A 15,685-nucleotide genomic window follows, 5' to 3' on the forward strand; every position below is an offset into this window, starting at 1 on the left:
TCCCAGGTCTCGTTGGCCAATGAAAGATGCCTGGTGTAACGTCCAGTCTAAGCTCTGACCTCATTGTAAGATGCAAATATAAATATAGCCTTGGATCAGTAGCACTTCCTCAGCCAGGGAAAGTGCGGGGATCCCGAGCCTTGGTTGTGGGGCAGCAGAATGTGGAGGTGCTGTCACTAGAATAGCCAGGGAGGAGAAATCGAGCACCACATGATGGATGGTCGCCCTGTCGCCTTTTTGAAGAGGAGCGGAAGTGAAGTGATTTCTTAATTTACAAGTTTAATTTGTCAAGGTGTTTATTTTTTGTTGTATACTAACGAATTAAAAAAAAAAATTTGTGATTTTACTGGTCCTTTAAGGTGGCCATACACTGGAAGATCCGCTCATTTGGCATTGTCGCCAAACAAGCCGATCTACCCCTGATATGCCCACATTGAGGTGGGCGATATCGAGCTGGTCCGATCGTGGGTCCTAGGGCCCAACGATTGGATCAGAATGGAAGCCATACAGGCGGTCGGATCGCGGGCTGCATCAACGATCCGACAGGATTTTTTACCCTGACTGATCGACATCTGATCGACTTTCGGCCACATATCGATCGGGGAAGCCCATCGTAGGGCCCCACTCTCTGCCAATAAGCTGCCGACTTGGTCTGACGGCAGCTGTTATCGGCCCGTGTATGGGGGCCTTAAGAAGACATGTAGTACAACTCAAGACCATTGTTATCTTTTTATACATTCCTTCCAGAGATTGTGTTAAATACAATAGAGCACCCTAAGTCATTAAAATTAGTTTTCCAAAGATGGCAATTAGCCGAAAAAATAGACTCTCCCAATTCTTCCAATTTTGGAAGCTTTAATGTTTCCATAATGATCTGTCAGACACCACTAACATTTACCACCTGTTCCAATCCTTCCAGGACCAGCCAAGATTGTTCATTAGTATATCTACGGATAAAATAGGAGAACACTCAGAATGCTTCCCAGGGTTCTTTGACAATTTAATAAAGGGGGCAAATAGTGCACACATTTTGGTAACCAATAAGCATGCAGTAAGCAACCTGATTAGTTGCTAAATGTTTTTCGACTTGGTGCCAAATGAGTGCCTTATAGCACAGACATACCCCCCAATTTAAGCACAGAGGGAAAGGCTTATTCTCACTTAAATTCACATCTCTTGGCCTGTCTTTCTCCCTTAGGTAGATACATTTTTTAACTTAACTGTTTTTACTCTCCATGCCTGCTGAAGACAGCATGGTATCCATGGACACAAAATGCTCTCGGGACAGAACCACTGTAATTGCCTGTGTAACTGCTAATATTATGTAGGGCATGCTTCAATTTTCATGTTGAGCATACACCTCCATGAGAAGTGACCTGTGAATTGGGAGGAAGGGCATGTGTCGTAAAAGAGAGATGTGCTCAAGTGAAAGATAATAAGTAACATGGCAACAATAAAACTAATATCCTGGGAAATGTGTTGGTTTTCAGACGTAGCTACTGTAGATACATTACTATAGGAGTAAATAGAGGAAAAGGGAATTCCTGACTCACTGGTTTGATAATTATTTACTTATGGACTTGTGGGGTTTCTTAAAGGGCAACATAAGCAGTGATAATAGCACCCTTCTAACTTGGTATTTGCCATGGGTTACTAGACCTGTTACTACATTCCCCCCTACATTAAAGGGCATGTAGTACAGGTATGGGACCTGTTACCCAGGATGCTCGGAACCTGGGGTTTTCCAGATAATGGATCTTTCCGTAATTTGGATCTCCATACCTTGTCTACTAAAAAATCATGTAAACATAAAACTAACCCAATAGGCTGGTGTTGCTTCCAAAAAGGATTAATTATATCTTAGTTTTATTATTACAAAGACAAAGAGTCATTTTTTAAAAATGTGAATTATTTCATTATAATGGAGTCTATGGTAGATGGCCTTTCTGTAATTCAGAGCTTTCTGGATAACAGGCTTCCAGGAAATGGATCCTATACCTGTACTTTGACTGGAAATCTTGCCCATGGCATATAACTGGCAGTTCGTAAACTGTAATAGGCAAATACTTTGGGACAGATCTTCAAAAATAGGACTTTCACAACCAATTGGAACGGTTGGCTGTCATCCCTTCTACTTGGAACCCAGATGTGGATAAAACAGCTGAATAAATCACTTAAAGGTTTTGCATGTTTCTTTGCTGAAGGTTTCACACTGTACATGGCTTCATAAAGATATATTCTAACAAGTCTTCAATTTGTGGAGCTTTTTAGGCTTCTGGGATGCTGGAGGATTTTACAATTATCTCTAAGAAAGAAATCACCGTCCCTTAAAATGAAAGGCCTAGGAAATATATAACCATTGAGATCATGGAGCTCAAATGGAAAGGAAAACCCACTGAGAAGATCCATACCCTTCCCTCACCAAAGGTCCTTTAAAAATAGATGCTGCTGTTTTCAAGAACTTCGCACAGATCAATAAGCAATTACATCTTCATTTCCTTTTATGTTGGTGCGTAAACTATAAATGACGGGAGATTGGGCATGCTTACCAGCCAAAGCTGCGTTCATCAAAAAGTTTTAAATACTCAAAGCTTGCTTTTTTCTTATACGCACGGAGCTACATTTGATGTAATGCATGTAAGGCAAAGTTCATCATATGTAACCGTGTCTTTAGTTCTCCCTTCCTCTTCTTCACTCGTCTCATCCTGTCTAGACTGACCCACCATGTGCCCAGATGCCCTCGTCTCTTCCCTCTCTTGTACTGGAGGTGCATGTGAACAGGAACTTTACTTTCAGATAAGAAGTTTATTTAAAATACTAATGTAGCAGGAAGTTGATCTGCCAATTGAGAGCAATTTTTTTTGTATGTATTTTTAGCCTGTGTCTTGATAAGTGATGTGCTATGTCACAATTTCAGCATATAATGTGTAATTTCATGACTATTCCTTTATTTGAGTGCCTGAACATGCTCAGGACTTAGTTAGTAGAACTAGGTATTGGTGTAAATTCATTTTAATCCCATGTGTTTTTGTTGGAGTACTGTGTGACATCCCTGCAGGTCTTCTTTTCATGGCCACAATTGTTACCGCTATCCAAAGGCTTCTCACTGTATAGACAAAAGCCACTGATTTAAAATGTAATACAAATCTTTTTTAGGACATAAAACAAGCCTAACGTGTTTCAGACCTGGTGGGGCACTTACTTTGGTTAGTCTTCTGCTCATAAGTCTATGGGGCAAATTCACTAACCTCCGTAAATTCGCCAGCGACGGCTTTGCTCAAATCGCCACACTTTGCCAGGCGAAAAGTTCGCCAGGACAACGCTTATTCAATAAAATGCAAAGTTGCATTCAGGGCGCCGAACACGAAGTTTCGCTAGCGTTAATTCGGCAAGCAAAGCAAAGTTACGCTAGCGTTGGCTAATTTACATACGACGGGAAGTTAGATTTCAATGGACGTATATGTTGCAGTAAATACATTACACTACACAAGCCCGGGAACCTTAATAAAATAAAAACAAAAATAAAATGAAGTTGTTATATTTCCCCTACACATGAGCCCAGTGTATAGTTTATGTGTCATATGTTAGGAAATGTAGGGGGAAGCCGGGTACCCTAAAAAAAAATTACGATCTGTTGCAGCCTATCACCCTGAAAAACTGAAAAGTCGCCAGTGTTTTTTGGGACTTAGAAAAATGTTCAAATGTTAAATTTTTGAGGAACTCTACACTCTAAACTATACACTCTATTGCACTTCGCCTGGTCTGAGGTGGCAAAGGCAAGTCTGGCGCAAGAGGTAACGTTCATTAAAATCCGCGTAGTTACGTCCATTCGCCAGAGTGAAAATTCGCCTGGCGTTAAGAGTGTGAAGTAGCGCTAGAGTCTATCTCCTTCGCTAGTGAATTTACGCCAGTGCCTGTTAGTAAATCGGCAAAGACCCAAAATTACGTCATTCGAATTTTCGCCAGCGTTAGTCACTTCGCCCTTTAGTAAATTTGCCCCTATGACCTTGATTAATAAGAGGTGAGCTAATCTGTGACATAAGAGCATCCAGGAAATATATTTTTTTTTAACAAAGGTTCTAACATATGGGCACTCGGTTTTCTACACAGAGAGGCTGTCTTTTAGAAGTCCTTGTTTCCAACAACTCTTTTTGGTATACAGTATGTAGGACACCCCTGTCTTTGAACATTCACTAGACTAGAAAATCAAAATACCTCTTCATATATGCCTTTACATACCACAGGTCCAGTCTCTCTCCCTCCTGTAGTGATTGATGCTTCCATCTTTAAAAGTGACTTTCCAACTTGTAGTACCACATTGTAGCTTACATTGGTCCTCCGGGCCTCAGAAATAGGGGCCGGTTACATAACGTAAGGAAGTGCTGAAAGTTGTTGATCTACTTTATATGAAGTGTCTATGAATCAGAGCGTGAAAATACTTACTTTTTCTCTTGTGACTGGGCATGCTCAAAACTCGTGAATAACACAGAGAGCCAGCAGACAGAGAACAACATTTTCTTGCTCAACTATAAAATACAAGTGAGCTATACAGTACAGAGCAGTGTTTGCGTGCTGAAGTATTGAGACATTTATTTCGAAGTGATGTGGAGGAAAGCTAAATGAATGTACAGTGATCTCCTTCCACCACTAATGTCTTGAACCTTTAAAGGCGTAATCCCCAACCAGTGACTCTTGACCAACATGTTGCTCCCAGGGGTCACAAAGCAGGTGCTTATTTTTCATTTCCTGGCAAGTTTTTAAGGTTTGAAAATAGGTTGCCGCCTGTCCGGATTTTACAAGACAGTCTACCCGTTTTTTCAAATAAGTAAAACCGGATGGAATCTCCGTGGTTGGCATGGCGACCAGCCAATCGCTGAACTACACGTCATAACACCGCCCCACGTGATGTTGATTGCTTCACCCGCAACATCACTATCCCGCCCCTCTGATGTCATGGCTCCGCCTCCTGACCGTATTGTGGCCCACTGAAAGGTGGCACCCCTATTCGAAGACCATGTGCATTACCAAATAGAGCCTTCTACAAGCTCCCAGTCCACATGGTGCTACCAAATACCCAACCAGTGTTCTTATATAGCACTCATTATGAGCTTTTTTTTTTATATAAATTTTTGTGTTGCTCCCCAACTCTTTTTACATCTGAATGTTGCTCACCGGTAAGAAAATAATTGAGGATGCAGGGCAGATGTCTCTAAGGGCAATATCAGATGGCAAGTATCCGATGCAGCTGGCAGTATTTAGGGCAAAGGCTGAATGTGAACCATGTAGAGCTCTACTGTACATCTTGAAGCTCAGGGATGTCTAGTCAATGACCTTCCAGCTGCTGTTATTCTACAACAACACGTTTCCTCTGATAACTGAGGGCTCCCGTGGGATCCTGAGACTTTTAGGAATTTGTGCATTTTGTAAACTTGCCATTGAATGATGTGTAGCCTTTTTCTGCCACTTCTTGCTTTTCATTCATTTAAATGCCCACTATAATATGCTCTTTCATGGTTTTCAGTGGCAAGTGAAATGTTATACTGCAGCCATTGAAATATTGAATGGTACTCAGCCCTCTTAACCTACAGTGTTTTCTAAAGGCTCGGGCTGTTGCTGCTGAATCTGTTTATATCAGTCTGCAAGCAGAATATTTGTTTTTTTATGAGCATTAAGTGGTCCACCCTCATCTGCTTTTAAAACGTGTTAATTGGATTAAGCCAGAAGTAATGTTAGCAGTTCCCAAAGGCTGCTAACAAATCAAATTTAAAGGCATTCCCTCTGTCTGAGAGGCCATTTGTCAGACAAAATGACTGCGCCACTGATTAATTTACATGCGTTTGAGCCAAGATGTGCGTGGCCTGTTAGTAACTCATTCTTAATGCATGCTGTTGCCAAGAGACCTGAAATCAATTGCAGTTCATGAAGTAAAATGGCACCGGTTCTCCAGAAGAATAAACAACACTCTAAAGCCAAGGGCACAACATAATAGGCGGGCAGCACCTTGTACACAAACACCTCCCAGGGATTGTTTCGCTCGCTGAGGATCAAAGCCATCGGCATGGAACTGGGAAAATCATTGAGCAGAGCAGTTGTCTGCAGTGCAGTCAGGCTCTAATATCCATTTTCAAAATATAGGCTGGAATAAAAAGCTTTGCAATTACTGCAGGGGGATGTTTCTAGAAAATCCAGTTTTCCAGCCATACTTCTAAAGGTCTGCTTGTTTAGCAAGGTATCCAGATGATTTCCCGATATGTCCACTTTGAGTTGGGCGATATCAAGCTTATCCTATTGCTTGGCCCTCGAACCAACAATCAGATCATAACGGCCACCAATACAGGCCATCCGGAAAATATTGCTTTTATGTGCCAGGTAAATACTTGACTGATCTCTGGCTAATTTTTTTGTCCACAATCCGTAGGGTAGGCCTGTCATTAGTCCCCATACACAGGTGAATAAGCTTGTCCATAAGCTTTTAATGGGCACTTTATGGTTAATGTCACATAGGCTGGATCCTACTCTGCATTTACCATTGGTGGAGAACCTACCCCCTACTGCACTGTTCAATATTTGGCCACATAAGTGTACATGGGGGGCTTTATTTATCCAAGTCCGAATTTATTTTATTTTAATCAAAAAAGTCCGACCATACTAGAATCAACGATTGGACCTTATTGTTAAAAAAATAAAAATTGTATCAAATCGGGGACAAACACGAAAAAAATCTAGCAATTTTTATCCCTAATCTCTTGCTTTTTTGGAGCTTTTTTAATTCCAGCATAGACCACAGAAACTTCCAAATAGGATAGGGACCTCTCCCATTGACTTACATTATTATAATTAATTAGGTTTTTCCATTGTCGGGGTATAATAAATCTCGAAAAAATTCGAGGTTTTTTTTTCCATTTTTTAGTTAAAAAAAACTCATGTTTTTGGCATTCCAACATTAATAAATAACCCCCTCAATATGAGCTGCCAAAGGATGTCTCAAATGTATTTCTGCAGGCAGAGAAACGCTACATGTACAGGACCATATTTATTGATAAGCACCCGAGGGCCTGTACTTGAGCCGGCAGCTTTTGAATACATTTGTTTAAGAAACATTTTAAAAAAAACAGCTGTCACAGGAGACTTTCCGCATAAATGTGGTAGCGGAGATGAGGGATATAGGTTATGATGCGTTGAATGCCCGAAGTGACATCACACACAGTCATCAGACACAAGAACTGTTCAAACTTTCCATTATTTGGAGGTAATGAACTCCGGTAAAAAGAAGTACTGATTGCAAGTGTGCAGCAATCTAATCAATGTTATGCATACAAGTTTCTTTGTGAATGGAAATAGTAATGAGCCTCAAACCTTTTTTACCTTTTAGCTGAGTGAAATCTGAAAAGAGTTGGGAGTAACACTTGCATGAAAAAGTCCCTGGGGATACCAAATAAGAATAGTGGTTTGGTTATTTGGTAACCCTTTACAGTATGTGGACTGGCAGACTACAGGAGGCTCTGTGTGGCAGTACACCTGGTTTTTATGCAACCAAAAACTTGCCTCCAAGCCAAAAAGAATCGCTTGCTTTGAGGCTACTGGGAGCAACATCCAAGGGGTTGTTGAGCAACATGTTACTCACGAGCCACTGGTAGGGGATCACTGCTCTAAGGGTGGTGGCACACGTGAAGATTCGGGGAGAATAGTCGCCCAGCAACAAATCTTCTCTTCTTCTGCCGACTGAGAACAGAGACTTGCAGCTGAAAGGGCAATTTCACCTTAATTAGCAAAACTATTATAACACATAAAACATTGGCCTAAAAGTTCCAGAAATGTGTCTAAACTTTCATAACCTGCCAAATTTTGTAAAATGGACATGGTAATTGGGGGAGTTTGGTCATAAAATGGGCGTGGTCAGACATTTTCATTATACTATGCACAGCTGATGTTTTTGTCCCTTTTTACATTTTCCAAATGTTGGGAGGTATGACCCAAATCTAAAGGTGGTCATACACGGGCCGATAAAAGCTGCCGACAGACCGAGTCGGCAGCTTATTGGCCCGTGTATGGGGGCCCCCGACTGGCTTCCTCGATCGAGATCTGGCCGAAAGTCGGCCAGATCTCGATCGGATGGGGTTAAAAATCCCGTCGGATCGCGGCCGCATCTGTTTGTTGATGCGGTCCCGCGATCCGACCGCCCGTTTGCGAACGTGACGGATCCGATCGTTGGGCCCTAGGGCCCACGATCGGATCAGCCCGATATTGCCCACCTCAAGGTGGGCATATCGGAGGGAGATCCGCTCGTTTGGCGACATCGCCAAACGAGCGGATCTATCCGTGTATGGCCACCTTAAGTCAATCTGCTCCTATGCTCTTATCACTACACACTTAATGCAGATGAATGCATTTCCAGAGATTGATCCATATGCCACCACTTATTTATATGCCCCTTGAAGGTGTAAGTTGCATAACAAGCATTGCAACTGAAGGGGGAGACACTGGGCTCCAGCAGAAAAACTCTTTAATTGAAAGTTTGTATCTGACTCATCAAGTTAGCTGGCTCCTCTTGATAATATGATATCATTCACGTATGTTAGTCTCTCTTAGGGAACTAGGATAATAGGGTATTACTGATAGATCGCCTTTAATCACCCATAGATTTATTTTATCCAGAGCTTTAGTGGATCTGTGCTAAACCTGCAGCTCTTTTTGGGCACGCGGTATATTTGTCTTTAAGCTGGGGCTGCTTTGAAGCATCGCTGTAGCTTTAAGGGAGTTTAATATGATCATTTCTGGCACGGATGAAAATTAGTTTTTGGATAAAATTGGCTTAGTCTATGGAGAAAGAAATCACTGTCCAAGAGAAGAAGAAAAAAAAACATCAAGGGAGATTTTAAAATGTTCTGCTAACTAGCCGTGTCCCTGTGGCATAAATATCATGTTAAAGCTATTAAGGAATGTTTGTTCTAAGGAACACGAGTTGGGATTAGTGGCACAGTGTTCTTCTGGTGTGAAATTGTGATAAGTTACACAATATATGGAAAAGGTCACATTGTGCAAGAAATATTTCAGCAAATGTGTTGCTTTGTGTATAGTATGGGCTATTTCTTTCAGTAAATACACAAGCATGAAGTTAACGTGATGGGGCCTATTTGCTAAATTGTACAAAGCTTGACAAAGGGGTATAGCCCCGAAACATTGCTTTTCTGCAAATAAAGATGCAATGGACCTCCCTGCTTGAACTTGCCCTTGAGTGCCAGTGTATTTGTACAATTGACTCATGGGGAGGGTGCCGATCCCTCCAACACCGAGCACCAGGCTTCTACTCTCGAGGGTCATGGTGTGCGAGCAGGCCATATTGCCTATTTGCTAAAGGCAGACATACAAACACCCCGCATATTATTATTATTATTATTATTATTATTAAGTTGCAAACCTCAGCCTATCAACAGCTGGGCTTAGTGCCTGTCATCCGGATATCAGAATATTTGACTACTGGTTCCCACCACCTAAACCTGATCTGCTACTCTTTAATCTACAGCCCCATTGGGGGATAAAGAATGAGTTTTCCCAACCCATGAAGTTTTTGCAGTCAGGTTGATGTATTCGGCAAAGTGGAAGCTGTACAAAGAGACTAGTGTTTTAAAAGTTACGGGGGAAATAGTTCCACCTTCAAATAGAGACCATGAACTAGATTAAAGCTAGCCATAGCGTACAGGTATAGCTTTTCAGACTGTGGATAATTGTCCTGGCAATATTCAAACCATGGTTATGGACAGTTTAGTCAATCGGACAGGTAAGCAAATGTTGGGTAACAATAATATCTCTGCATGTATTTCCTATCTGACAATATCCATGGGAGACTTGTCACTACTATTTCCAGAACATAATTCGTACAATTGCTGTCTGTCAATTAATGGCCAGAACGTTGTTTCGATTTGATGTACCCTACTTTAATCCTACAATTACAAATTTGAATGGTTCATTTTAGATCATTGCATTGTTCGATATCTGAACACTCATTGTAAAAGAAACAATGTGAATGTCTATGGCCAGCTTAAGTTTGCCTTTTTTCCCCCCAGTGAGTATGATCCAAGCTGTCCCAGTCAGTGGAGCTCATTTATCAAACTGGGGCAAATTTGCCCATGAGCAGTAACCCATGGCAACCAATCAAATTGCTGCAATCATTGTACTTGCAACTGGCTTTAAAAAGGTAATAACTAATTGGTTGCTATGGGTAACTACCCGTGGGCAAACTTGCCCGGTGTTGATAAATGAGCCCCAGTGTGTGCTCCAGAGGATCCCAGGACAGGGCAGAATCCCACTGCAGCTAAAGGGTGGACAAAATGCATTTTTCATAGTCCGGACCAGTACTGGAAAATGCTTCAGCTTTTATACAGTACATTACTGTACAAATCTGAGTGCCTAGTATTTTCATAGCCTATAAGGAAACCTATGGTTTCCTGTGGAAAGAAACTCCACAGCAGCCTGCAGTGTCTGCGGCATGTACAGACCAACTCATGAGAGCTTAAAGGAGCTGATGTCCAAATACCTTAATGCTTTTTGCCACATTCATTTGGCAATGCCTTGCAAAACATGAGATTTGAACTTAAAGCAGAATTTGCTGCTGGCACGTCGCTCTCTGGAATAGAAACTTGCTGAAATTCAGCCGAGCAGAGAAAAGGAATCCTCACGTGGAGAAAACTCAAATCCCAAATGATATTCAAGCTCTTTTCCCCCTCCAGTTGCAAGCACAGTGTTATACTGAGGGGCAGAGTTCAGGGGACCAAGGAATTTCACCATACAATAAATTAAAAAAATCTAATAAATAAATAATGGAACATACCACATATACATTCCGTTATATGAATTTGGTTATGTCACCCTTTTTAAGCCAGCTTTGGCATGGGTGTACGGAAGGTGGTAGCAACAGAACCACAAGAAAGAGACACAGGTAGGGGACCTGTTATACAGAATGGTCGGGAGCCAGGCTTTTTACGGATAAGGAGTCTCCAAACTTTGGCTACTAAAAAAAAAAAAGTAAACATGGCATGTCAGTATCCCTTTATAATATGCAAAAGCCATGAATAATATCCTGTAAATGATATCCTTATATATGGCTCTTAGTGATGTCATTAGTTATTATTGGAGCTTAATGATATATGAATAATATTCTGTAAATTATATAGTTAATAAGTGACAGAGGAGTTTCATGACCACGAGGCCGAAGGCCGAGTGTTTTTATACAGGTCATGGAACTCCGAGATAACTTCTAATATCCTCATATTGTGCGACTGGGGTACTTTATTTATTATAATACACAAATTTCAATGAGTCATGTGACAGAAATGACATCAGAACTCACCGTTTATAACTGATGACATCAAAACTCACCGTTTATAGGGATATAAAGTCACATGACTCAACAAAGCTTGTGTATTATAATAAATAAAGTACCCCTTCTTGGAAAATATGCGGATATTAGAAGTCACCTCGGAGTTCCATGACCTGTATATTTTATATGGTTATGGAATTCTTCTTTGACTTATAATATCCTTATATTTTACAACAGGGGGTACTTTATTCACTATATATCAACTTTATTCTGATGCACAAGGTGAATTTGAAATGTTTTTCTGCCTGTCCACATTGCTGCAAAGGGCCCAGACAGCATGTTATCATACGCTTCATGCCGTACAGTAGAGTATAGCCATCCATCATGCTAGAAATTATAGTCAACTATAGCTCCCCCAAATCTCCTACACTGGGGGTTTTTCCATCAAACTGAACATTTACAACTTCCACTAACATTTTATGTATGTTTCTTTCTTACAGCGGAGCCGCTGCCTTTAATGGACCTGTGCCGAAGATCAGTCCGCTTTGCCATAGGCAGAGACCGTTTGAACCAAATCGAGTCTTTACCTTTGCCTGAGGCGCTGAAGAACTATTTACAGTATCAGTGAGATGTTGCGGATGCCTCTTCACCTCAGCTGGACATCAATAAAACATGGAATAATGCAAAATGGCAGATATTGTTTACATGGAAACAAAACACCGTTGTGGTGGACACTTACGCGTTATTTAATTTCTAAAATATATATATATATAATAAATATAGTTTTGTTTTCTTCCCGGAAGTCGTGCCAGAGAACCCAGCTTGAGTTACTGTTAGTGGGGAAAAACCTTGCCTGTTTCTCCATAAAGTATTTGAATTTTATTTCCAAACATAAACAAGAGGATGTTGGATTACTAGTTGGCCTGTCACTAAATTCTGATTTGGGTAGAAATATACTAAACTCTTTAATATGCAAAACAAAAGGTGCAATGCTGTTTTTTGTTGCTCACTCCTGTTTTGCTAAGGTCCAAAAAGCCTTTTTGTTTTATTCCCTACTTTTATATAGTGACTGTAATCCTTGCAATGAAGTCTAATCAGAGCTATCAGTTGGGGGGTTCAAGTAGGAGCTTCTATTCAGGGAGAGGAGGCAGTGGCTAGGGTTTAGCATGTTTAGATGAGCTGGTGCCTATAGTTGTAGTAGGAATTATCAGTGGGGGGCTGTGACAATGGGTACCAGGTATAGTAGGCCAAACTGACAGCAATAACACTGTATCCGCTTAAGCCCATAATTGTCTTTTTATTGTTCTTAGAGTATGTACAATTCTTAGCAACCTTCATAACCCAACGGCTGCGATTGACTTATTCATAACTGTTTCTCATTTGCTGCCAAGTTCATTGGCAAGAGGTGCACCAATAGCTTTTGTGGTTGGGGCACATCTCTGTTTTTTCCCACTCCAGAAACAATAATTTAAAAAAAAAATTGTCTCCAGTCTATGTGAATTACAAACCAAAGCAAACGTTTTTGTGTGATTTGTGTTTTTCAAAGAGTCGAAATGAGCGCGAGTTTTGATGGTGTATATTCCTTTCGGTATGTCTCTTTTTTTTTTTTTCCCCATTAATACAAAGATGAAATACTTGTCACTTTTTACCTGAATTTTTTTTTTTACTTTATGTAAATGGTAAATAGTTTTTTCCCCCCTCTTTTTAATGTATATATTTGATCATTTGTTTATTTATCTTTAAGATTCAATTAGATTCTATTTAAAATCGATGTTTCTTCTGCCATAGAAATACTGTCCTCTGCCATATTCATGTTTGGCCCCTTTCCTGGTCAGAGGGGACTGTGGGATGTTTGCTTTCAGTTTTAAGTTTGGGATTTGACGGTATATTCCAATTGACACTCATCCAGATTAGCTCTACATGTGGCCTCTTTGTTTTTTCAGAATCTCCTTAGAGGAGAACTAAAACTCAACAAAGAATTGGTCTACAAACAGAAAAACACATCAAGTGTTGGGCCTCTGTACCAGTCCAAGGTCACCACAACCCTTTAAAAGTGTAGATGTTTTTCCTACAAAGGTGATCTCAGTAGCTCCCTATCTTCAGCCCTGTAGCATCAGCCTTGTGACAGACCTTACATATGGCCCTAAGCTTAGTTTTTCAACAGCAGCCAAAAGCACACTGAGCATGTGCAGTGCCCGGGACACTCAAAAGAGAGTAGACCTCCTATAACCTGTATACAAGCACTCAGCCTTCAGCCTTGTGCTTTTACATGGCCCTTGAACACCTCTGTGACTTCTAATTGCTTTTAGAAGGTATGTTTTTCAATATATAATGTATTGGTCTTGTAGTCAACAGCACAGGATCTGCTTGGGAGACCAATATCTACCTTTTGGCCATGACTGATCAAAAGAGAAGGGAAAAGGTTGAATGGCACAACACAACTCCCTAGAAAACCTTATAAAATAGCATTAGATGGCTCCTGCCCATCTAAAGACTGGAATGGATTATAGTAGAAAAATAAGGCCTTTAAATATATATGCCACAGACATATGGGCTACTAGTATCATACAGATATTCTGGAGTTACTTTAAATATGCTGCTTACATTTGTTGTATACCTATCACACACTCCCTCTATCTCTGCTTAGTTTACTTCCCAAGAGTCACCACTCCTAATCTGGGGAATTCCGTGATAATATCCCATATTATAATTAAGAACTCCATACATGACAACTGCATTTATTTGGTGTGCAACACACACAAATGATTAACGATGACTAGTCACTTGACCCATTCTCCTGAAGATTTACAGAACACATTCTAGGATATTCATTGATCCTTCCTAAGATACAGTCATATTATATTCTACCTTCCATGAGAACTGGGAAACATTGACAAGGAGACTAAAGGTAAAGTTCACAACATGTTAGGTTTGTTGCTTCACTCATTGACCCTTCTCATCTGGGCTCCCAAAAAATAGTGCATGGTGGGAAGCCATGACCTGACTTGGTTAATTATAAATGATAATGGAGCTACTATTGCCGATGTTGACTGTAAGAAGGAATGTACGATGCAGAAAGCGTGAACGTGAATTAAACTGTCTGGTCGTATAAAAGCATGTTTGTTTCTAGTGGTTGAAATGATCATAGGTCTAAACTGAACTGCATTGTTACAATGAGAATTGTAGGGAGGGTTGAACATGTCACTAATCTGCCATCATTGTATTGTAAACCACTTTTTTCCCGGATGTCTGGGACAGAAGTTAAGTTGCCAGAAGGTCTATCCAGTGTCAGAGAAACCCTGATGGTAACCAGTTTCCTGCAGTGCCTTACTGCCAATCCAACCATGAGTGGCATCAACAGAGCTGACAAAAGCTCAGAGTTACATATAAGGGACACATAATTTGACCCATGAATGGGGTTCATGTGAAAATGAGTGAATGATATGATCCTTTCGAATAAAGTGTACTTCTTACAAACAATATCCTACATTTGTGTCTTTGTTTTTTTTATCATTTGGGCAGGAGACTAGGTTAAGCAATACAGCACAACAGACACCTCTTTGGAATGTTAATCATTGGTTGTTATGTGCTGCTACCCCAAGTTCTGCAAGTCTGCAGGTCCATCTTCTATGCCAATGATGTCAGACTATTTTAGTATTCCAGTATATATACTGTGTGTGTGTACAGTTTTTGACATGCAGCCATTATTTTAGGCTGGCTGACCACAACTGTCCTCATCACCCCATAGATCTACTCCAATGTTATAATTTCTCGCAGCACCAGGCTGTGGTGTTTCCGTACCCAAGGCAAACTTTTTAAAACTGTGCCCCCCCCAGCCATTCTCTCCTCTTCCCTCTCTTCTCATTGGCCTGTCTCTGCCTCATATACTTCAGAGGGCTTGCACTAGGTCTCTGGGACTTTTTACCTTGAAAGAAGAAGCAAGAACTCCCACTCCTTTGCTGAGCTCAAAGCAGAATTTTTTTTTTTCCGGTACATATGAGCAGAGCCATATTTAAATATAGGCCCCCGAAGAGTTTTTTGGGGCGGCCCTCGAGGCCCACGGATTTCCATAGGAAAGGGGGGTGGGGGTCTGAGGAAGACTGCGGAAGTGACACGCACATGGCACACTGATGTCACTTCCGCTGTGCATGACGTCAGCACGTACGGCACATGATGTCAGCACACATGGCATAGGGGGGTATTTGGGTCCGATGCCTAGGGCGGCATCAGACTTAAATACAGCCCTGCATACGAGCAGTTAATTATTGCCTGGGAGAAAATATTAAGAGGTGCGTGGTTGTATGGGTAAAAATTCAAGGCAAAGAGACCTGGTGCATGTGTGCCCCCAATGTTGCAGCACCCAATGCA

General features: G+C 41.0%; 1 protein-coding gene across 2 annotated transcripts in view; it reads left to right on the forward strand.

The window, feature by feature from the left end:
* Positions 1-14,797, forward strand: part of spsb4.S (splA/ryanodine receptor domain and SOCS box containing 4 S homeolog) — a 91,197-nt gene extending 76,400 nt beyond the window's left edge. For both annotated transcript variants that reach the window (XM_041564959.1, XM_018265798.2), the window contains one exon: positions 11,818-14,797. In XM_041564959.1, the coding sequence (XP_041420893.1) occupies positions 11,818-11,945 (128 nt within the window). In that variant the 3' untranslated portion in view covers positions 11,946-14,797. The remainder of the gene's footprint in view (positions 1-11,817) is intronic.
* Positions 14,798-15,685: the final 888 nt, after the last annotated feature.

Source organism: Xenopus laevis, chromosome 5S (assembly GCF_017654675.1).
Source record: "Xenopus laevis strain J_2021 chromosome 5S, Xenopus_laevis_v10.1, whole genome shotgun sequence".
In the NCBI taxonomy this organism is placed as follows: domain Eukaryota; kingdom Metazoa; phylum Chordata; class Amphibia; order Anura; family Pipidae; genus Xenopus; species Xenopus laevis.